At 48.1% G+C, this 24,317-nt stretch overlaps 1 protein-coding gene across 2 annotated transcripts in view; it reads left to right on the forward strand.

Moving 5' to 3' along the window:
- The first annotated feature begins 905 nt into the window (after nucleotides 1-905).
- Gfra1 (GDNF family receptor alpha 1) overlaps nucleotides 906-24,317 on the forward strand; it is a 215,274-nt gene continuing 191,862 nt past the window's right edge. For both annotated transcript variants that reach the window (XM_035441748.1, XM_035441747.1), the window contains exons 1-3: nucleotides 906-945; nucleotides 1,881-2,174; nucleotides 3,358-3,441. In XM_035441748.1, the coding sequence (XP_035297639.1) occupies nucleotides 906-945; nucleotides 1,881-2,174; nucleotides 3,358-3,441 (418 nt within the window). The remainder of the gene's footprint in view (nucleotides 946-1,880; nucleotides 2,175-3,357; nucleotides 3,442-24,317) is intronic.

Consider the following 24,317-nt stretch of genomic DNA (forward strand, 5'->3'; position numbering starts at 1 on the left):
CACCCAATGTCTGGGAAGGAGTCCAGGATGCGCGTCGGGTAGGGGCAGGGGCGCAGAAGCCGGGTTACAGCTCCAGGCGGGATGTCAGCTTCTTCTTGCGGGACTGCCTGGGAAAAAGAGGCTCGCCCAGGGGACGGGGTGTCGGCGACGGAGGTGGCGATTGGTGGTCGGGGTGCAGAGGGCCTTAGGCAGGGGAGCTAGAACGCTCAAGATCGAGCCAGAGAGTGGTCCGGCAGGAGCCAGGGACAGCGGCCAACTTCCCGGAGCGGGGTCTCGGTCCAGCTGGGGCTGGCTAAGGAGCCTTCGCCGCCGAGGCTCCGACTCCGGGCAGCGCCAGCTTGCTTCCGGCGCTTGCTCGGAAAGTAATGCTTATTTATTTGCTTGCGTTCAGCCTCTTGGGTTGTGCGGGATAGCCCCAGGCTTTGGACGCTGGGAGCCTCTCCAGCCCCAAACCGCGGGTTCCGGAGCCTCCCCACGCCGGGAATACAAGCACTCGCACCTCCTGCTCTCGGACCCGAGTGGGGGTAGCGTTGAGAAGTCCCCCCAGGGCGGGAGCGGAGGGGAGGGGAGGGGAGGGGGTGGGGAGGGGAGAGGAGGGGTGGGAGCGGGAGGCTTCAGCACTCTGGGCTCTCATTTCAAAGCGCTCTCTCCTTTCCAGGTTGGGTCGGAACTGAACCCCTGAAAGCGGGTCCGCCTCCCGCCCTCGCGCCCGCCCGGGGCTGAGTCGCTGGCGGCGGTGGGCGGCAGAGCGACGGGGAGTTTCCTCTCGCCCTGGATGGAGCTGAACTTAGAGTGGCCAGAGCAGCGCGGTCGCCCGAGGATCGCTGCACGCTGAGCTCTCCCTGCGAGACCCAGCGGCGGCTTTGGATTTTGGGGGGGGCGGGGACCAGCTGCGCGCCGGCACCATGCTTCTGGCTACTCTCTACTTCGCACTGCCACTCCTGGGTAAGTCGAGGCCGCCGCTGGCTACCCCCACCCCCGCTCCAGAGTCTTTTGAAGAGGGTCCCTTGCAGAGGCCACTCCAGAATTGCGGCGTGGGTACCGTGGATGTGGGTGGAAAGTTTCGCTGGGGGGGGGGGGTGAAAGGTTCGAAGGTGCCTGGGCTCGGGAAGCGGTGGCAGCGCACCTCCGCACGGCTGGCTTTATTTTGCTGTGTCAAAATAATAATAATAATAATAATAATAATAATAATAATAATAACAACAACAACAACAACAACAACAACAACAACATAATAACCCAGCCCCGATGGGGATCTGGTGTGTCCCAGACATTTCACCCCAGGGCGTTGGTCCTTTTGGAAGTCTCAGAGAGCTCGCTGAGGCACTCCGGCAGGTGGAGTGTGGTCGAAAAACATTGGGGTCGGAGAGAGCAAACTTAGAGTGGAAACTTTTCTGGGACTAACGTCTCAGCCTGCCCGCGGGGCAGACTTGCCTCTTGCCTGCCTCTCGTCCAGCTGGCGACCCATGCCAAGCGCTCCACGGCACGGTTCAGAGGAGGGCCCTAGGGCTGCTGCGGACTGGCTGGCAGGGAGACTCTGCAGCTCCAGGTGCCGGGGGAGGCGGTGCAGCCAGCGGTTCAGGACCGCTTCTGCTTTAAGACGATCCTCAGCAAATCTGGCAAAGGTGGCCAACTGAAGCTCTTACTACCTTCCTTGGTGGGCCAGGAAGGGATGATGGCAGCAGTCCCAGGGGTGTGAAAATGGTCTCCCAGAAGAGGGGTAGGTAGACTAGCGTCCTATGTAGCCTGCCTATTGCAACGATGGCAGAGCTGTCGTGTCCCAGGCGTGTGCCCCTTCTCCCGCCCCTCCTGGGACCTGAAATTAGGGTCCCCACTAGTCTCCCCACTAGCACTCAAGGGTTTTCCCATTCACCCCGTAGATTTGCTGCTGTCGGCGGAGGTGAGTGGCGGGGACCGCCTGGACTGCGTGAAAGCCAGCGATCAGTGCCTGAAGGAACAGAGCTGCAGCACCAAGTACCGCACACTAAGGCAGTGTGTGGCGGGCAAGGAAACCAACTTCAGCCTGGCATCCGGTCTCGAGGCCAAGGATGAGTGCCGCAGCGCCATGGAGGCCCTGAAGCAAAAGTCTCTCTACAACTGCCGCTGCAAGCGGGGCATGAAGAAAGAGAAGAATTGTCTGCGCATCTATTGGAGCATGTACCAGAGCCTGCAGGGTATGCACCATCCGCCCCCTCCAGCATGCCGGGGGTGGGGGTTCCTCGCCGAAGTCAGGAGGCAACCTCAGTCCAGCCGGGCTTGGGGTTAAGCCGGCTGATCTCATCTTCCACTCCGTTCTCCCAGCTGCGGAATGAGGACCTTTCATTGGGCCCTAGGGACAGCGGCAGCTGGTGTTTGCTGCAGCTGAGCACTATTGTTGGAGCTGGTTGTTGGAAGATCCGCGAGGGGGTGGGGGCACCTCTGGGATCCCACTGACCTTTCTGAAACCTAGTCAGAACATCAGAGTGGGGACCCCTTAAAGGCTGCCTAAACAACCCACTTCTTTGCCAGCCTGGGGCTTTCACTGCCTTTAGACAGTAATCGTGCCAAAGCTAGCTTGCATCTTGCCTGGAGTTTTCCTCCTTTCTTCCCTTTATGACACGAGATGAAGAGGAATTGCAGAGCCAGAGAACTCTGCTCCTTTCTGTCTTCACCCTCGCACACCAGTTCAAACACAGGTGTGAAAATGACATGTGTCATCTTAGATTAGTTGAGTTTTGGACCAGCTGTTGAGGTTTAACCTTGGTTAGCACAAAAGTAGCAGTCACAAGTGTCCATTCCAGTGGGACTCAGGGAGTCTGTAAGTGTACCACGTGGGCCCCCTGCCTGCCTTCTTCACGGAGACTCACTGAACATTTGTAATACAGAAGCTGGAGGTATCAGCTGCGGCTTCTAAAACCCAGTCATGAAAACCCGTTTTTTAGGGATGATCTCATGAACAGCCAGTGTTCCCACTTGCAGGCCACATGCCTTGGTTTGGGGGAGCTAACAGAAATAAGGGCCTCTCCTGGGTCACCTTTCTTCCATTGGTTCCTGGAGGCAAGCAAAGTTTGTGACGTCACCGGCTCTTTCCTCTCAGATTTCAGTTCCTTTGCAAAGAGTGGGAGAGTTTTCTGGCAAGCTGGGGCTGGGTTATGCTCCAGTATTTTCCAGGCACTCTGGGGAGAGCAAGGACAACAGAGGCAGAGGACTGAGAAAGAAATAACCATGTCCCCAGACATGCATGTGAAATCTGTGGGAGCTTCCGAATCTTCTTGGTACACAATCATAACATGATTAGGGGTTCCAACTGAGCAGTCAAACATTGTCTGAAATATGCCTGTTTTCCAGAGCTGAGCCTAATCTTCCTGTCATTTCTAGGAAATGATCTTCTGGAAGATTCCCCGTATGAGCCAGTTAACAGCAGGTTGTCAGATATATTCCGGGCAGTCCCGTTCATAGCAGGTAAGCTGATTTATACTTCCCCTGCAATTCCTTCACCAGCTTGACTCTGTTGGCTTGCCTTCTCTCGAGCTCTCATATACTGTATAGGATGACAGAGGGCTTCTGGGAAATCTGGAGCAAGGTGATGGTAATGAAGAGGTGGAATACCTAGCCATTCGCACAGGAGTGAAGAGTGGTCTCAATGAAGTAATGTGGTGTGGCGGTTTGGAAGAGCCTGGAGGGTGGTGACTGAGTTAACTTTTTTTTTTTTTTAAGAAACAATAAAATATGATTGACCAACTCTTGGCAAAGGGAACGCTGCTTCCGTCCGGAGGTGGAAATCATATTCATGGTGCTGCATACCATACACAGTGCCTCTGGGATGCCTTCAGAGAACAGTAGGGACATCCTTAAACTGCTGAGGGATTGTGGGTAGACTAACTTGACTGCCTCGGACTTCAAAGCTGATGTTCTGCTACTTGTTCACGTTTCTTCTTTCTTACTTGTCCTGAGCAAGTACCTGTACTTCTTAGCGACTATGCCTCTCCTCAGTGGCCCTGTAAAGTTTAGACTCATTAGCCCTCGGCTTTTTGGACTTCCTTTGTGGTTCTGAATTTGGTTTGGAAGTGAACTGAAGTTTGAGGAATTAAATGTTTCTTGTTTTCCCCTTAAATAACGTCCACATGAGACAGCCCACACATAATAGGGAGAGTAGTAATTTCTCTTAATGAAATACAGATTCCAGATTGGTGCTGTCTTTACTTATTTACAGTTAAGACATTTCTCAAGTATGTATAAACACCACAAATTACCCATGTCTTGGTGGTTAAACACCATGGTTAGTGTTGAATCTGATACTGTGAGATGATGGCTTGTTGATGAGAATCATCTGGTATTTTAGATGCTTTAGGCTTTTATGCAAAAAAGGCACATAACCAAGGGAGTATGTACATATTGATACTGTGTGTGTTGTATGTGCACTCCTTGGTGGAATATCCACTGGACACCTACTGTGTTCTCCCTATTGCGGTTTTGGCAGCTGTCATCCTGGTCCTTGTGAATCTTAAAAAAGGGGTTGGAGCCTGTGTGTTTGGGAGTAAGAGTAAGATACAGGGCTATAAGTTGGTTTCTGAGACCTTGAATTTCCTGTTAACTTTCATTCTAAATCTTGACTGTTTCTCTTTGCCTTGCAAGGGCAGTGTCTTAAGCAGTGAGAGAGAGATGCATGAAGAGCCTTTCAAGGAAGCTGTGGAGGGGCTGAGATGGGTATAACTGATGGGATACTGGGATGCCTCTGCACCTCTTACCTGATGCGTGCCATGAGATCATCACTCCCCACTGACGACTGGCAGGGTGTGACCCTCCCCACAATAAGGGCCATTTTGATTTTAATTTCAGTATTGCTGTGAGACACATGTGGGGCTTCTCACAGAACCCTGTCTGATGCTATGCCATGGTGTAATGAGGCAGTTGGTGCAAGTGATCTCCAGTTCTCCAGTCTGCAATACTGAAGGAAGACTGAGGTCACCCCAGAACCTCCTCCCTGTGCCCCATGCTGCCATACCTCCTTTGGAACAGCAAGGCCACTCTTGTCTAAATTCCCCTGAGGAGGATTGACCTTGACTCCCATATTCATTTACTGGACAAGTAAACTCGGCCAGGTCTACTTTCACAGCAAACAGGATCCTGAGTGTGTGAGGTCCATCCTGTCGGGTACCTGAAAGTCATAATGAATTAAGCAGAGGCAGGAAGGCTCTGTCGAGAGCTTGCATTTGGTATCTCAATGGAATTTGGACAGAGGTTCTAGCCCTAGAGAGCTTTGACCTTTGACAGTGGCGGTGTTCCTTAAGTGGATATAGTAAAGCCAAATGGGGCCTTAAGGGGTTTGGAGTCATTGAATACAGCACATTAGCCAGTGTGGCCTCTGTCAGATGGAGGGTGGAGAAGCAGAATGATAAATGTAGCTTTTTACAGTTGGAGTTTGAGCTTGTTGAATATGTTCCATGGTGGGCATGTGTCTGAGGGAAGCCAGGACAGCAGGATGTAGCCCCAGGGGAGGGGAAGGAGAGCAGGCGGACCCAGCCAGCTCTATGGTCAGCCAGTCTGCTAGCCACTAAGTTCAGTGAGTGACCCTATCTCAAAAACAACAACAACAACAACAACAACAAACAAGGTAATGTTGCTGGAGTTTCCTTGTCAGCCTTGTCCCGCTGCCCTTCAACACCAAATAAGCACATGGATGCTCTATTATAAAACTGTTGGTCCATAGCTAGGGCTTCTTATTGACTAGCTCTGTCTTAATTATTAACCCATTTCTATTAATCTTAAGTGTTTTCATGTGGCCTTATCTTACTGGAGAAGGGTCTGGACCTGTTACTCCTCCTCTTCTACATGGCATCTCCTCTCCGTCTTTCTCTGCCTACCTTTCCCAGAATTCTCCTCTTCTCCTAGTCCTGCCTTTCTTCCTGCTTCTATTGGCCAAACAGTGTTTTATTCATCAACCAATTAGAGAAATGTATAAAAAGAAGGACATCCCCCGTCAGCGTGGAGAGAGTTACAGGAAGATACCCAAACTGGACCTCTGGCCTCTACACACACGTATGTGGCCCAGTGCTACTGTACACACAGAAGCGTGCCTGGCCCCCTCAAGGATGTGTTTGTTTACATATTCTTTGGAGTCTTCAAACCCAAAGCTGTGTTGCTAACTGGATAAAAGGCCTTGTAGAACTATTAACTTGTGACCTGGCAGGAACAAGGAAGAGAACAACAATAAGATATAATCTCAAACTGTTTTCTCTTCTGAAGCCTGAACCGTGAAGGGAAAAGGAGCTGCTGATTGAAGCCAGTGTTTTACTGGACAGTTGGCAGGCTTACACTTGTGAAAATTTGATTGTGGGAACCTTTGGTCTCTGAGGCATGCAAATGGACTTGAGGAGGCATGTTCACTGTCGACTCTACCAGCATGGTTTCCAAAGGGTCAGGGGCCTGACTTAAACAAGGGAGAAAATGAGCCCGTGTGAGAGAATGCTGGGGTGAATGGGGGTATGAAGACGGCAGAGCTGCGTGTGCACTTGGAGGCCCAGACACTAGAACTTACCATGTAGTACTCAACAGGCTCTTCTCTCTTGGCCACAGCCTTCTCTGCCTTGTTCACTTCTGATCTGCTTCCTGTTTTCCTCACAAGAGTTCAGTCAACAGCAGCAACGAGGCATGGGCTTGCGAGTACGGTGGATCTGCTGGCATTTCTTTTCTTTGACTCCCCAGAAAAGGAGGGCAATGACTGTGTGGGGAAACCTTGAAAGTCCAGTGGGTGCCAGGAGAAGCCTGAGAGCAGAAGCTCTGAGGGAGGCGATAAACCCCTCTGGAGCAGAAAAATTAAAGTACCAGTGTTGATTGGGAGATTGCACTTTGGAAATAGTGAGGAGTTTCTGGGCTTTCCACACAGAGAAGCAATGTGGACAGTGAAGTGTACGAAAGTCAGAGGTGTGTCAGAACTGGGGCATCCTGCAGATGAGTTGGTGAGAGACGACAACCTAGACTGTGCCTACCGTCCTTTCCCTCACAGGTCTCAGACCTCTCCAGAAATGCCATCTCTTTGACTCTGGTGCCTGCATGATTAAGAGTGGTTTAACCCAGGAACAAGATGTGCCCAGGATGTCTTTAGTCTGGATTTTTGGATAAGGTTGGGCATCATTAGATGTGCTGGAAATTTCTGATTTCATGTGCCCTGATCTTGATGTCGCTGTTTGAAAAAACTCTATTAATACCTTGGCCCACTGGAGAAGACTCTTATGATGTCATCTGTGGATCACACGAGATCCTCAGTACAGCTTTGTTGCACTTGCTCTAGGATGGGGGGGGGGTTCCATCCTGATTACTCAGTTCTTGATTTAATTTTAAAATATTTTGAAATTGTTGTATTCAGTGTCTGTGTGTGGATATGTACTCATATGTATGGGTGCCTGATGGGCCAGAGGGGGCATGGGAACTCTTGGAGTTGGAGTTACCGGCAGTTATAAGCCACCTGATGAGGTTGCTGAGGACAAAGATCCCATCCCCGAGAAGAGCAGCCCACACTCTAAGCTCTGATCCATCTCTTCTGCCCCTTGCCCAGCTCTTGGAAACTGCTCTGATGGTGCTGATGCTGTATCTTAGAGCCTAGTGGCTTCTGTCACTGACTCTGGTCTGTGTCTACCCTCAGCAGGCCATGGAGCCCTTTATGGCCTAACCGCACAGTCCCTTGGAAGCCCCATGCTCTTTCCAATCAGCCTCCCTCAGCCAAACCCTTTCCTGTGTATCCATTCTATCTGTGCTGGCCCTCCTGGGCCTCTGCTCACAACTTACGGCTTCAGAAGCTTCTAATACTTCTTCAAGACCATAGTCACATGTCTTCTCCGAAGGTCTTGCGGAATCCCCCAGACAGGCCCTTCACTTAAGGACGCCCTCTTGCTTTCTGCTCTCTTGCTTTTATGTGCTTGTTAATCACAGCACATTAAGAGGATGTATTGATATGTCTGCCTTTCCTGCTCAGAGTCGGTGACTGTTTGCTACGCTGTGTGTCTTCTTCGCACCAAGCACCCTTTCTGATCAAGGGCAGGTGTTCTGTTGACCACAGGTGGCTGATTGACAGGGTAGAATCCTCAAAGATTTAGGCCACCAGTCAGCCCTCTGCTTTTACAGACACTCTTGCCCAGTGGTGTGGCTGGGGTCACACTGCTTGAGACTTGTCAGGGCATTGCTGTGTGGAAGGATAGCTGTTTCTTTTTTAGCTTGTTTTGTCTTTTCTTTTCTTTTCCTTTCTTTCTTTCTTTCTTTCTTTCTTTCTTTCTTTCTTTCTTTCTTTCTTTCTTTTTTTTTCTGCTTGCTCTGGACATACCTTACCCATTCCAGGGGCAGCAGCTACCTGGGAGCCTTCCCGGTTCTGACGCAGTCTTTCCTGGTGAGTTCTGGATGGGACCATCAAGTTGTATCTGTTACCTCAAGTGTAGCTTGTCCACACTGGATCTCATCATGCCCCCTTTTCTCTCCATACCCCTTCTTCCTGAGTCTCTTATACACTGTTGTTATTGGATGCCCCATGTGTTATACAGTAAACTGTGGGGTCCTCTTCAGCCTTCTGCCATCCTCACTCAGTCAGCAGAACTGTCTCCAGGCTCTGAGGAGACAGGAGACAACCTATCCTCTTTGGCATTGCGCCATTCCTCAAATTACCATCTTGTCTTTTGCGTGAACTTTACCTCTGCTTTCACACCTGTCAACTTGGTTTCTCCCAGTGTCATCTGGACTCTTCATTGCCAGGTACCATGATGACCTGATGACAACACTTGTCTTCCTTCACCGACTTTAAATGTTTGGTCTTTGTCTCCCCTCATTCACTCTGTCATAGACAGGGCACAGTGGCTGTCTAGTCATCTGTCGGTGCTCAGGGTAGCTTCACAGGGCCACTCCTAACATGCTAAACAAAGACGTGTACCCTAGGCTTTCACCCAGCCAGATGACTCCTGGCTCCACCCAAAACTTGGCTTCCTTTGCTATAAAATCAGGATGATTGCATCTACTCTATAGGTTTTTGTGGGTTAATGAGGCTTTATGTAAAATTTTTAGCACAGTGCCCGAAACACCTTTGGTCCTCATAAATCTTCCATTGCTGAGACCCTTTTTGCAATCAGTTCTCTCCAGACTCTGAGACCGGGCTTCTTCTCCACACAACTTGTTTCCTGACCAGGGACTGAAGAGGGTAGCAATTCAGAATCCTCAGCAAACCCTCAGCAAGCAGGATGAGCCTGTCTCTATCTCAAAGGCTCCAGAGGACAGTCTTGCCTCTCAATAGCCAGGCATGAGGCTTGCTGTCCCTTTCTGGGGGGCCTTGTTCATGCTTGCTCAGGTTCCTGACACTGCCCCTCCTTGGTTGGAGGTGAGTGTGTGGCTCACCCGAGAAGGGAGCTCTTCCTGTACTTAAGGATTCTTGCATTAGCTTTCCCTTCTTGGCTTCACTGACTCCCATTTCTCTCACCTCACCCCATAAATCTTCCCAGTGCCCCACAGCAGAAGAATTACTGCTCCCTGCAAAGGGCACGCCTGAGACAGCGGAGATACTTCCGCCTTCAAAGGCTCTGCTAAGTACAGGCACAGTTCACTTTCACAGACCACTACCTTTTGGTTTTAGTCTCTCTCTTTCCTGCCACCCCTGCCCCATGTGGTCCACTTTTATGGTATAACATCGTGAAATTAACAAACAGGTTCAAAAGAAAGGAGAGGTTAATCAATCTAAGCAAACATATTAATAGGAGCCTTTTAGGGTCTTTGAACTTGTAAACAAGTGTGTAATACATATGGCCTTTCTTTTCAGTTTCTACCTACTTGCTCATTGCCTGCCAGATGACTCGAGGAAGCTGCGTCTTTCTGTGTCACTGATCTCGTCCTCCAGGCAACGTTATTTAGATTAAATGTGAACCTCAGTAAGTTTTATGAGTAGAGCAATAGGACGCTGTGGTCTCTGACTCTTCATGGCAGAGGCCTACATGCACCTTCCCAGCAAGGCTGGGAAGGTAGAGACAGTCAGATATTTTGTGTAGAGCTACTGGAGGTCCTGTTTTAGAGAAGGGAGATAAAACATCGGTGAGTGACAGGTAATTGCATGAGCTGAAGATTGTTACAAGGTGCAAAATTATTTATAGCCAATATGTCTGTCCTCATTCCTTCTCTTCAGTCTCCTGAAGTATTTCTTTTTGTCGTCTCTTCATTTTTCCACTGTTGAAGTTTGTTCTTTCCAGAGGACACCCCATATCTTGGTTTTTTGTTGTTGTTGGAGACACAGTGTGAAATTCTCAAGAGAATATAAAAATGGAGCAGATTTGGTTCAAAGAGTGTTGTTGCTCCAGGATGTGGGAATCTAGTAAATAACTCTGGACTAGTGTAAGGACCTTGGGCCCACCCTTCCTAGAGGTCACATGTCCTATGGCAGTGCACTGGGTTATGCCTGAACAGATTTCTTGAAGAGTTTGTGCATGGACTCTTACACCTATATGTGCCTTGCTGTTTTGTTTCTAACATTTTCTTCATGCCCAGGAAACTGTTAGTACACACACACATACACATACACACACACACACTTTATATAATATATGCAGATATACATAATTAGACACATAGTTTTATATAATGTATACATAAATTACACACACACACACACACACACACACACACACACACACACACACACACACAGGTTTAATCATGGGCTAACTGTATACAGAGAAGACTGGGGAATAAAAGAGAAAGGGAAAGAAGATGAGAGAAGAAAAGAGAAAATGAAACCAAAAGTGAGTTTGGTGGGGAAAACACAAGCTGTAGGATTGCAAAGTTAAACAATCAAAAGGACCCTGCTTGTTTGACCTGGATAAACAAAGATGCCCTGGGCAGGACTTTTGGAGGTCATTCTGGTCCAGCCCTCTTATTTTATTGATAAGAAAACTGAGTTCCATAAATTTATGGGACAATGGAACATAAATTGTTGGGAACAATGATGACAAGCAAAATTAGGTATGTGCTTGTTTTTAAATTGCTATTTGAAGCTCTCCAGATCCTGGCATTTTCCTGCCTCCTTTCACTTGTCCTTGACCTGTCCAGGCCTCCGTTCCCTCCTGTCACTCTTGCAGGAGAGTGAGTGCTGCAGCCTGGGCTCCAGCTAGAGGGGCAGCTGACCACTGTTTCAGAACAAGGGTTAGTTAATAGATCCTGCAGCAGTGGCTGCAATGTTAGTTAGTTTTTTATCTTTTGCCCCCTTCAGAGTTTCTGTGGGGGGAAAAGTGAGAAATTATTTGTTGCTTTAAGCCCTCCCAGCCCTTAGATTTAAAAAAAAAGAAGAAAAAAAAAAACTTAATCTTTCATTTGGTATTTTTCTGTTAAAGAAGCTAACGGCTTCCTGTAATTTAGAGACTGAACTGGTTGGGTCAGTGATGGAAATGAATGGGTGATTTGCATAAGGGGCTAATTTATTATGTCCCACGGGCATTTCTTTCATCTCTCCTTCCATTCTAATTAACGTTCTAAGGGGGTCTATCACCATATCAGAAAATTAGGGGTGAAAGCAGCCATTGTTAACCTTTCTGGTGATTTCTTGCCTTCTCTGATCTTTTAACCATTTCTCTTCGTGACCAGGATTTCAGGCTGCAGAGCCCTTGGGGAGATTTCTAGGGGTGTGCTCTTTCATGATCAGGCATCAAGTGGTAAAAGTCCAAAAGGCACACACAGGAAAGCTTGCTTTCCCCCTGCACAGGGACTTGAGATTCATGAAGCAGAGTCCTGGGGATGGGCTGGCTTGAACACAAGCCCTCTGAAAGCTATAGAAACATGTGCACATACTATGTACCACTTAGAGATCTGGGTACATTTGTATATCTGCCTGCTCTGTGTGCAATTTTGGACATCTATCTCATCAATCATTTTTTTTCTTAAAAAAAATCTTCTGTGACATGTGACATGCATTCAGTTGGCCCTGGCTGTGACAAAGGCAGCTGTGTGTGACACAGCTGAAGAAAGGAAAGAGAACAAGCAATTTCTTTGAAAATCAATTGTAATTTACTCTTGCTAAATTGGTGAAGGTCTGCCCTGTGCACGCATTAGCATATGACAGACTTTTAATCATTTGGTCAACTGACCTATTTCTGGTCAATTCATGGTTCCATTTGGGACTCTGCCATCTTAGACCCATGTGCCCTCCGGGTTTGCTCCCTTTTCAAAGAGGGGGTGAAAGGTAAGAGTCTCTCTGGGACCTCACACTGAGTCACTGCTGTGTGTCTTTTTACTCAACAGCCCACACACTGTGCATTTTGCTTTCATGTCCCAGCTCTCTTGGTCAGCGTTGTGCCTTCTGATATTTGAGGGAGAGATTTGAGCTCTGAGAGGTTGAGCATGGCTCTAAGGGCCAAACAGCCCGTGCCTGAAAGAGCTCATGTTTTGTTCCCCTGACTGGACAGTGCTCTCTCTAGCTGTCCCTGTTGGCATTTGAATTGTAGACCTGGATCCCTTATTCCAAAAGGAGATATTTCATTTTTTTTTCCTCTTCAGTTCCTATCGTCATTTCTTCCTCTGTCTTCTACACTGTTTGACAAAGGGCCTTTAAAGTTGAAATATAAGCCAGTATCTGTTATTTTAATATTTGGCCCTGCATTCTGATGGGTTCTTAATTGAGACCCGGAATCCAGAACACGCATGCTATTAAAACCATTCCGGCGGAACTGCAGGAATATTAACCAAAGAAGCAATTTCTGCGTTCTATCTTTCCCCATTTCTGTGCGAGGCGGGAAGGTTTCTAAAGTAGAGCAGAATGCCTGGGGCCACTTTTTGTCATGTTGTCATATAAATAGCATTACACAGTGGTAAAGAAAGGAATGTGTAGTTGAGTGCCACTTTAAGGTGACCTAATACGCTGTGCGTTTGTCTCCCCCACGCTGCCACCCTTCCCTTTACGCCCAGCAGATCGCCCAGGAAGCACCACAGCAGCCGGTCTTCTCCTGCCCTCTGCACACTGTCGTCTCACGAACATTTAATAATGTATGAAAATCAGTATTGATTGCACTGTTGGTAGGAATAGACCAGCAGGTTTCCTAAAGTCCATGTTTATGAAATGGTTCATTGATCCTCGTTCTTCCTATGAGTTCACATAAACCTTGGGTGAAGCTGATGCCAGGAGGCCACTAGGTCCTGGGTGGGGGCGGAGGTCCTGGTGGAGCCCTGTCTGCTCAGAGCTTAGGAATGGCAAGTGGCACCTGAGTGGGAAAAAGGGTGGAGTGGCATCTCCAAACTACAAACGAGTGACCGACCTCACTTGGTCACTCAAGAAAAGAGAGTAATGAACGACAGAAGTGGGACACTACGGGCTAGACGTTTTACATGCAGCAACTTGGTTAATCCTTGTTGAGGAGGAGGAACGAGCTCCACTTGGTGGATGTGGTAACTGAGACCCAGATAACGCCATTAGGGCACCTACACCTAAGTGTGTCAGGGGCTGGAAAGACAGCTCTGTGACTGACACGCTTGCTGCTGAAGCATGAAGACCAGAGTTCACATCTTTGGAACGCTAGGAAAACACAGATGATGGACCTGATGACTCAGTATAATTCAGCCTCAGAAGGCTGAGACGGAGGAACCCCAGAGCAAGCTGGCCAGCAAGACACTAGCCTCATGGGTGAGCTCTAAGCTTGCACTAGAGACCCTGCCTCAGTGAGCAAGATGGAAGAACCAATGGGGATGACTCTTGACATTAACCTCAGACCTCCACATGCACACATAGTCACACTACACTCACACGGCAAACCTTCCCGAGCATGCGCATGTGAGTGCATGCACGGGACACACAAACACACACACACACACACACACACACACACACACAGACACACACACACACACACACACACACACACACACACAGACACACCACACACACACACAGACACACACACACACACACACAGACACACACACACACACTCGCACACAGACACACACACTCACACTCGCACACAGACACACACACACACTCACTTGCACACAGACACACGCACACAGACACACTGACACCCACCCACACACACAGACACAAACACACACACAGACTCACACACAGACACACACACACACACACTGACACACCCCCAACACACATACACATGAAAATGGGAAAACAAAAATAAGACAAAACTAAGCTGTGGCAGGGCCAGCATTCATCTTATCGAAGCTGGCTTCAGGGTTCGTGTTGTGGTGGCATCCATTTACACATGTGTAGCATATGGGTTCCATGACAGTTCAGGGTTTAACCTGTGCAAAAGACTGGTAGATGCTTTTTACTGAGTGGTACACACGTATGTATTTAATATCTGTTAGCTATGTCATACATGTATGGGATACATATGACACACATGATCAAATATATTACATACATTGTATGGAACACACAGCATATGTTACATATGTAATATGACGCATGCTATGAATGTTACACACATCATGTCTACCTCAGATTATGTGACGATATATTTTATGTGCTACATCTGTTTATCTTCAATTTAGGAATAATTGGTCAGTTTGGGGTTCTTATTTTTCAATGTGATAGAATTTTATTCCTGTCAGATTCATTCACAGACAGATTCACTTCCCTCTCTTACCTTCTAAGAGTTCTCTTTCTCTGTTTTATGGGTAGATAGGAAGAAACGAATGTGTGGTGAATGAGTAGAACCCCACACAGCTTAGTGTAGCCCTGAGAGGGAATAAGCGATTAGATAGAGTTGAAAGTTAGAATTGCCAATGGGACTTCTCCTCACATGGAAATGCCTGAACTTACCTTTGATTTCTTTTATTAATAAATTCTGTTCATACATGTATGTGAGACATTCTGGTTACTCCCCATTCACGCTCTCTTGTCCTCTTCCCTCCCAGACCCTCCCCTTTGTATATTTTATATTCATCACTCTTTGGAGCCCTAGCTTCCATGCTTATGACTTCTGGGTTGGTTTTGTATCACACAAAGTTTAACTCAGACTGTGTGACCATGGGTTTACAGCTATCCATTGCAGTCTGGTGGACTCACCAGTGAGAATAAAACTGGACACTATGCCCCCACCACTCCCAGCATCTGCCTTTGCCAATATTTGTTGTAGGGTCCTATAAACCCTACCTCCATCCAGAGCTGACTGTTGGGTAGGCCAGACTTGTGCGGCCCAGGGGCCAGTCAGCAAAGCTGCTTTGAGTTCATGATTTCCATGGCTGTGCCATGCTTAGAAGATGATGTTTTACAGTCTAAAGGGGACTTTTGAGTTTGGGTTTTGTGAAATGAACAGGAGTTTGATAAATAGAGATGGTTGGAGAAGGAATTCAGGCAGAAGAGTGTCGTAAATGAGCATACACCGAGCCTGGGCCATTTCCTATGGCAGGAGCACCAGGCATGAAGCATGATGAGGGTAGAAAGGCACATGTACTTGCATGTCTGAACACCAGGATGAGGCAATGGCTGAGGTCTGAACTGTATACTGTGGCCATTTTTTTTTTTCAGCTCAGTGTGACAAAATAGAAATTCTATATATCTTAACTTAATTATTCAGTCTTGTGTCATAAAAGCAACACAGGGAGGGCTCTGGATGCTTCCTGGCAGGAGAAGGACATGAGGACTACCATGGGAACATCGCTTATTCCATGTTGTCTCCGGGCAGGTGAAAGAGGTCAAAAGTGCCATGCTGCTGCCTCTGCTCCTAGTGGCAACAGAAGGTATAGGTCAGGTCCACACTTCGTCTCCCAGACTGGAGTGACCTGGAGAAGAGGTTGGGGCACATAGAGGGTTCTAGCATGTGCACACCATGTGCACACTGCCCATTGTTCAGGTGCCTGGGGCAGAGGCACTGGAGTGGGTGAGGCAGTCTCTACAGCCCTGGGTGGTCCAGGAACACCGTGAGCAGGCAGACAGATGGCTGCCTGAATGAATGCAGGATGCGGAACAATAGGGAACCAGACTGCTGTAGTCTTGGAGGCCAAGGCCGTCTCTGATAGTTGTTCTGTGGAGTCCCACAGATGTCGTGCAGTGTGGCTGATGAAAAGAAGGCTCTCTTGGTGGCCTCTAGGAGAGTGCATAGTCTAGACATCTGAAGCAGCAGCTTCCCACTTATCTTCTGTGGCAGCTACCCAAGCATTGGCTGTCCGGGGTTCAGGACTGGTCTCTGCTTTTCACTTGAAGACAGTTGCTCAAGCATGGTCTTTGGTTCTCCAGGGCAGGACCATCCAGCAGGACAGTGGCGCTGGCAAACTTCTCTGCAGACTGCTGGCCCCCAAGGGGCAGGGCCTCCTTGTATTGGTATTTTCATTTCTTTTCTACTTACTGTTTCCTTTCTTTGCCATCTGTGTACACATATTACTAGGCTGTTTTCTGGGAGATTCTTAACTGGAGTCAGGACATTTTGCAAGAATGTCTGGATAAGACACCCAAGGTTTTCAATACAGGAATTTGGCCTGATGGTGTGGGATGCTCACTGACCCCAGGACACATGTCTGTGAGGCAGGATGAAGAATGAGGGCTGTGATGGACTGCACCCAGACCACCAGCCAGCCCTGGTGGCATTGTCCTTGTCTGTCTGCTGCTTAAGAGGAAGAAACTCAGAGTCTGAAGCATCTCTCCACATGGAGATCCACCAGGCAGACCCTCTGCAATCCTCCTCAGCCTTCCTAACGCTGTGGCCCTTTAATACAGTTTCTCACGCTGTGATGACCCCCGACTGTAAACTTATTTTCATTGCTACTTCACAACTGTAATTTTGCTACTGTTAAGAATCAGAATGTAAATATTTTTGGAGATACCAAGGCTTGCCAAAGGGGTCATGACCCACAGGTTGAAGACTGCTGTTCTAGATACAAGGTGAACATGGGAGGGGCAGTTATGAAGTCTGACTGTGGTAGATTGCAGTTTATCACAGTGTTAATGAGCAGAAACTTGTGGTTAAGCACACCTGGTTTGGACTTTGCACCCCAGCACTCACCAGCTGTGGGAGCTCAGGCAAACCATGACTTAGAGTCTTCTAGTTCTTCTCTCTGTTAGTGGAGTAGCAGCAGTATCCAGTCCAGGAGGTGGGGGAGGTGACAGAGCCTACTTTGCATGCTTTGGCATGAGCAGCCTGGGGAGTGGGCAGCGGCAACTTCTACTGCTGTCCTGTTGTTGTTGTTGTTGTTGTTGTTGTTGTTGTTGTTGTTGTTGTTTCTGTCAACTTGGCACAAGCACAAGCTAGAGTCATGGGAAGAAGCGATGCCAATTGAGGAATGCTTGCATCAGATGGATGTAGGCAAGTCTGTGGGGTATTTTCTTGGCTGATGATTGGTGTGGGGTGGCCAAGCTCACTGTGGGCAGTGCCGACTCTGCGCAGGTCTCCCTGGGAGGTGGAAGAAAGGTATTTGAACATGAGCCTGGTGGGCAGGCCAGCCAGTAGAGTTCCTCCATGGCCTCGGATCAGTTCCTGCCTGGCTCCCCTCAGTGATGAATTCTGACAAGGCCTGTAAGTCAAATGAACCCTTTCCGCTGCAGGTTACTTTTGGTTGTAGTGCTCAACAAATGAGGACACAGGCTCCTTTCCCGTATTCTAACCCCTCCCTCCTCCTGCCTCAGTGTGTCATCATGAAATGGGCATAGATGGGTTGAATTTGAGGAGAAGGGGAGAAAGAGGTCGAGAGAAAAAAACACTGTTAGCTGCACTGGAAATGAAAACCATCAGTTGAGAGTACATTGACCAATGCAGTGTCTACTCACAAAATAGTAGCAGTCCATCTGTTTCCAGAACCTTCTGTGTGTCAGACACTGTATTAAGTGATGGGGAGATGGTGATGAGTTAGAGTGAAGAGTGGGGTAAAATGGCCTGGGGGTGGGGTGAGGGAGAAGAAAGGCAGAGAACATGGATAAAAGAAAGTTCTAGAAGGATGTATGTATCTGGGGAGCTGGGAGGAATTTTAGATAAGCCAGGGCATATTAACGGTAAAGAAAACCAGCACAGGATATCTGAGCCCGGTGTGGATGTGAGCATGGTGAAAACCTAGTGTTCCCTCCCCCATTATGCTGGAGAGGGTTTTGAAAAGGTAGTGTTTGCAAACAACATAGAAGCAGTCGAGGCATTGTTTCCTATTAGTAGTGTAAGCTTCACTGGCTCTGGGTATTTTTTCATTCTTGTCTTCCAAATTGTAATTTTAAAAGATGAGACATTTCATATTCAAGAGTTTTCCTTTGTCTGAAATAAATTATTCATCTCTCTCCAGTTTCAGAAACAACGAACATAATACTTAATGCACCACAATTAAGCGGGCATAGCTTCAGATAAAATTACGTTCCATGGGTTTGGGCGGCAGGCACTGCAGAGCATCCTATATCTTGTCGACATTTGTTCCTCGGCAGAAGAACATAAAGTCAAAGACCCAGAAATGTGTTTTCCTTCTCTTGTGGTGGAGGAGGGGTAACTTTAGACCCCTGCAGCCTTGTTTTTGACATTCCACAGCTGTTGGTGACTAGGTCTCCCAGAGAGAAAGTGGTCTTACTGGGACTACATTGTGCATGAGGTCAGGTGAGGGTCAGAATTCCTAAGCCCTGCCCACTTAGTTTCTGCCTCCTTTGTCTGGGTCGAGAGCCTGGATGTGACTGATTTTGGAGGCTGAAGGCAGCTTTTCTTGAATGCAGCCGGTATGATCACGTGGGGGTGATTCTAAGGGTCAGCCCTGGAATACCCTTTTCTGTTGAGCTGTGGTGTTGCCTAGAAAATGTTTGAGGTGCCTTCTATTCAAATTCTAGCCCAAGGTCATTGTCAAAATTGGTGCTGGTTGTCCATTGGCAACCACTGAGATGATTTAATGGTGGCATGTCTGCTGGACGCCCATGTGTAAGACCCAAGTGGCACGTCTAGGCTGTTTTATGGAATCTTCACTAAAGCCCTGAGTATTAGCCTGGAGATGGGGCATTCATCACACTTGGCATGGTAGGGAACCCAAACCCCAAAACCAGTGACCTGTGTTCACACAGCTGGCTGGTGGCAGGTCCTGAATCCATCCAAGTTTGTGTAGCAGTAAGGTCTTTGCTACCTGCTGCCTTCCTGATTGTTCTATAACAACAGAAACAACTGAATTCAAGGTGGATACCCAGCTTCCTCTGGTCTAAGCACCCTCTTTATATTTGAGCAGACAGAAATAGTTGTATCTCTCATTACAAAGAGAGACCTGGAGGTGGCCAGTTGACTTAAACATTTCCCTGCCTTTGACCTTGGTTAAGTAGCCAGTGCCTGATCTGACTGTGCTCTGGGGACTTCAGGATCTTTGCTGCCACCAAGTCATCTGACTTCTGGTCTTTCATGTCTGAGGAGCCCCTTGCTTTGAGCAGGGCTTCCTACGTGGGCTTCAGGGGACCCCCTGGGAATGGATGGGTTTGTGAAGTCTCTTGAGATCTCAAATTTGAGGATTCCTCCTTTGCAATATGCCAATGCAGCTGCCTGACAGATGCTTCTATCAGTGCAATTGGACGTAATACATGCGTGTTTCATATTGAGCTGATCCTGTCTCTTAGCCTGGTGTGAAAGGAAGAGGTATATTAGACTCTCGGCAAGATGATTTTATGTACTGGGGGAGCAAAAGTGCTGTAGTTAAAAGAAGGTGGACTTGTGGCCACATACAGGGTTAGCGTCCTGACTTCACTAATTCATCACTTAGATGTCTCATTTGCCTGTTTGTAGACTGGAGCGCGTCTGTTAGGCAGAGGCGTGAATGTTGAGTTAGTTCTGTGAGACTCCACATTTAAGGTCATCACTCCCTGGGAAAGGGGCCTCATTATGATGGAAAGTGTTTAGGTACAAAGCAAACACTCGTCATCTAGACATTTCCCTCACTCAGGAGGGGCTTTGTCTCCTGTCTGTCCTTGGCAGCTGCTTGCCCTGGTCAGGGGGAAGGTGTATCTCAGACGTCCTGGATACTTTCAAGATAGGCCTATGTGTAATTGTGCTTGCTCCGGTTGGCCTGGAAAACAATGTGGCCCCACCATACAGTAGACAATATCTGTATACCTTACTGTTACAGTCTGTCAGAGAATAAAGGTGATGTGGTCACATCCAAGCACTGGCCTGTCCCCCCACCCCACATCCTCCATCAGAAAAGCAAGAAATGGCCTTTTGGAAATGGTTCTCGATGAGGATTTGACCTGCTGATCACATTGAAGTGAGCCTGGAGAATGAGGGAAAGCAGGTTGGTGTGGGTTCCCAGGAAGGTGAGTAGCCTGAGTTGAGGGTTACAAACAGAACTTAAAGGCAGAGTGCTTGTTAAATAGGCCTCTGATGCAGGCCTTAAATGCCTGGCAAATATTTGCCATCGATGTCCAATACACAGTTAAATGTTTAGAAGGTTCAAAAATAGAAAATTTTGTACTTGGTGTTTTTATATTTCATAACTGACCAATAAAAAAAACAAAACAAAACTAAAGGCCTGCTGTGCTCCCAGGAGCTCCCTACAAACTCTAGGCACAGTACAGTGCTACCATGCCCTTCCTCCCCACAGACATCTCCCTTCACATGTACTCTGACTAGTACTGACTAGTACTCTGACTAGTCCCATCAAATCAGTGCCCGTAAGTGGCTTTGGCAATTTTCTCTGTATGCCCAGACTGTGTGGTATGCGTCACACACCTTTGCTCCTGGGGTGTCAGTGTGAGCAGAGGGTAGGATGCTGGCATTTCAAGGTTTAGCCTCTAGGATTAACACAGCTCTGTTGACCCAAGGATTTAAACTCTAGAGGGCTGGCATTGGAGCTGGGAAAGTCCCTCTCTTTCTGATGCATGCACGCATGTGTGTGCACATGTGCACACGCGTGTCTATCAGACTCCTGAGTTGAAAGTCTCTAAAGGTCCCATCAAATCAGTCCCTTTCCTTTTCTACCTTCTCTATTCTCTGGCAAGGTGGGCTACATGGGATATTTCAGTGTTCCAAACCTGGCAACATGGGATAGTTCATGCTTTCACTGCCCCGTGAGTAGACGTGTGACATTCCATTTCCCTGGCATCTCCCAGGCCCCTCTGCTGGGTTGGAAGAGACTATGCTGCAGTTGGTGGTTTTCCTGGAGGAACTCTTCCTGTTCTGACCCACCACGTGCTCCTCGGTGAATTTTCAAGGTTATTGGGAGTTCAGTTATCAGTGGATTTTGTAATGCTTTGGAAGCCAGACATTGTTCATGGTCCTGGGGACACTGGTGTGGGCAAGACAGATGATACTAACAGTTCAGTGGTGAGTTACAGCCTGTTAAAGCAAGAAGGTGCTGATGGCAGCCAGTACCCTTAATAAAAACAGACCCATGCAATGGTCACTGCAGGGCAGAGGGCACCCTGTTACACAGGGAAGCCAAGAAAGTGATTTTTAAGCTGAGATTCAGAGTGACAAAAAACTGGCCATTCCGGGTACCGGGCCATTCACATGGGTTCATGGTGAAATAAGCCGGTGCTGGTTGGCTTTGTGTTGGCAATGATCTCTACCCTGGAGAGAGACAGAGATGAAGCCAGACCACCATCAGGTTTCAATAGAGAGCTACAGCTAGAGCCAAGGGACACTGGAAAATTAGGCCTGGGCACCAAGTTAGGGCCATGAGACTCTCAGTCCTTAGCCTTGAAATCCTCCATCCCAATGTCTCCCCCCTCTGAATTTGGAGTTGTTGGAATTGGAGACATTGTGTGTGAGTGTCACTGGAGGAGGAATAGCTACTTGTCCCCAGGACATTCGTTCTGGGTTCACGCTTTGGAAGTGGCAATGCTCTTGAGGATAGTATTGTTCTCTTCCGTCTCATTTTGTCCCTCTCAGATACTCATTATCACAGTGCCCAAATCATGGTGTTCACAGAACCGGCCCATCTGATACTGTTTTTTCTCCTTATTTGCTTGTGTGTCTTAAACTAGAGTGTTGTTATTTCAAAGCAAGGACCTCATCTGTTTTGTTCTTTGTTCTGTCCCTGATTGAAGAAAGCCACAACACAGGCACTAATATTTAATCAGTGAATGAATAAATGAAAGAATAAATACAGTGAATGGGAGCCAGGTGGATGCAAACAAACTTCTGAGTAATTATTCAGTACCATGTTTTATTGGATGCCCAGCACCTAGGTGAACCAGGACAATTATGCACTGTGATATTGCCAAGCCGGAAGGGCTGTCTGTTAGGAGGCATCTTGGGCAATGAAGAGTTTGTTCTCGAGCTAAGGTAGTCCACTTGTCTTGAGCATCCTTGGTGGTTTGTATTACAAGAACTTGTGACTACATCTCCCTGGGAACTTGGTTTTAGAACCTGTAAGAGTTCCAGAGGTTGACAGAGATGACCTCTTGACCTATAGCTTTTTGTACCTGCTCGTCGTGTTGGACTTGCCATTTCAGAGTCAATAGAGTGACATCTCCCAGCAGTTCTCTGCATCTCTTTGGGTGAAAATGGGCCAAAGTACTCCAGAATCTCAGAGGCTCTCACACATTACTAGGTATCTAGTAATACAGTGGTCGCAGTGCCAGCCAGCCTCCACTTAATGCTTGGAATTTATGCTCTTCCAGTTGAGGGAGTAAGGCACAGAGAGTCTCAAGTATTCAGTGCCCCCCCCTCAAAGAAGCAGGTGTTGCTAAGAGGACTGCTAGCAAGCAGCTGGTTTAGTCAGGGTGGGAAGAGTGCATGGCAGGACGGAGCAGGAGACAGGCCAGGATGAGAGGAGTCAGGGAAGTCGTCTAGGGCTGGTGGCAGCAGTCGGGTGAAGGGAGCTGTGGTGGCCTGGGGCAGGCCTGCAGATGGATCCTAGAGCTAAACCTCGGAATGCACCGTGGCAGCAACTGTCGTCATTGTCACATTTGAGAAGGCCCAACTGCACCCATGTGGGAAGAGCACGAGGGAGGGCTGTTGTGCCACGGATTTCACTCGCTTCTCCTCAGAGAGCATCGCACTATTTTACACAGGCCCTTTAACCCTCAGTGGGAGTTGCTTTCGAATCTACCTGAGGACTTCATAGATTTGTGGGCCCTGGAAGGAGATGCCCTAGAGAAAAACACTGGATAAAATGGGGGTTCTGATATTCTGTCAGCTGTGTGAGGGAATGGATCCCAGACAGCCTGGAACCAGAATCCTAGCCCTCCAGAAACCAGAGCCTGGAGAAACATTTGTTTAAAGTGCATCGGGTGGGATGTGAGTCATTGTCCTGTCTAATCATGGAAGGGTTGGAGGTCATCTTGAGGCTGGTCACCTGACCTCCCAAGAGTAGTACTTATTACCCACAAGGTTCTAAGGGGAAGGGGTAGCTGTGTATTGGCCCATGTGCTTGGAGAAAGTCTGGGTGTTTCAGGTAAAGCTTGAGTCTGGAGACTTTGGTGATGTGCCTGGCATGAGAAGATTTCTGGACTCCATCTCTGGGGCTATTCCCTCCCCTTCCTTCATCTCCCTCCTTCCCTGTCCCTCCTGGGTCTCTTTCTGGCAGAAGTGCAGGACCACAGATTTGGAGGGATTCAGCCTGTGGAACACACAGTGGCTTTCCCAGGGCTTAGGGCTCAGACTCTTCTGTTAAGTATACAGGATGAGAGGATCCCAGTGTCTACCACCCATAGTGAGCAGATGGAACCATTTTCTTCTTATCATTTATAAAGGAATCACCGTAGGAACAATTGAATTTTCCCTCAAGTGTCACTAAATAATTGGTGAAGAGTCCTTTCTCAGCCAGACATGTTGGGGATACAGGGAGGGACATGCAGGGCTGACATTCTGATTAGGGACACACATCACGAATGAGGACAGAGAGGAGAGGGTCAGGGTGGGCCAACAGGATGACTACTTTTAGTTTTTTTTAAGATTTATTTTTTTTTATATTTTAAGTGTGTGTGTGTGTGTGTGTGTGTGTGTGTGTCTACCTGTGGGTATTTGTATGTGAGTGCAGGTACCCGAGGAGGTGTTGGATCTCCTAAGGTTGGAGTTACAGAGAGTCATTCATGAGCTGCTCCATATGAGTGGGGTTCTGGGCCCCACCTCCTCAGCCTCAGTGGTTACTGTTTTAAGGAGAGTCCCAATGGTCAAGAACTTTTGAATCTGGAAGATATCCAGGGCCCAAGCTCAGACGTGGAAAAGGTTCTTGTGGTTTAAGTAAGTGTGAATGGGCTGGGTGAGAAGGAGGGTGGCCAGAGAGCTATTCAGGGCGTGAGATCATGAAGGTCCAATTATGATGAGAAGCTCTCAAAGAACCTGGAAGGTTTCGGAGAGGTTAGCGTCATAGCTGTGTTCCTGACTTAGGAGAGTCTTTTGACTGCTGGAAGAAAGCTGAGTGACCTATGCTGAGCCTGGGGTCAGAGACAAGAAGCTTCTAGATGAAAGGCACCCCAGGGCACAATGGTGGACTTT

The sequence above is a fragment of the Cricetulus griseus genome, chromosome 3, assembly GCF_003668045.3.
Source record: "Cricetulus griseus strain 17A/GY chromosome 3, alternate assembly CriGri-PICRH-1.0, whole genome shotgun sequence".
Taxonomy (NCBI): domain Eukaryota; kingdom Metazoa; phylum Chordata; class Mammalia; order Rodentia; family Cricetidae; genus Cricetulus; species Cricetulus griseus.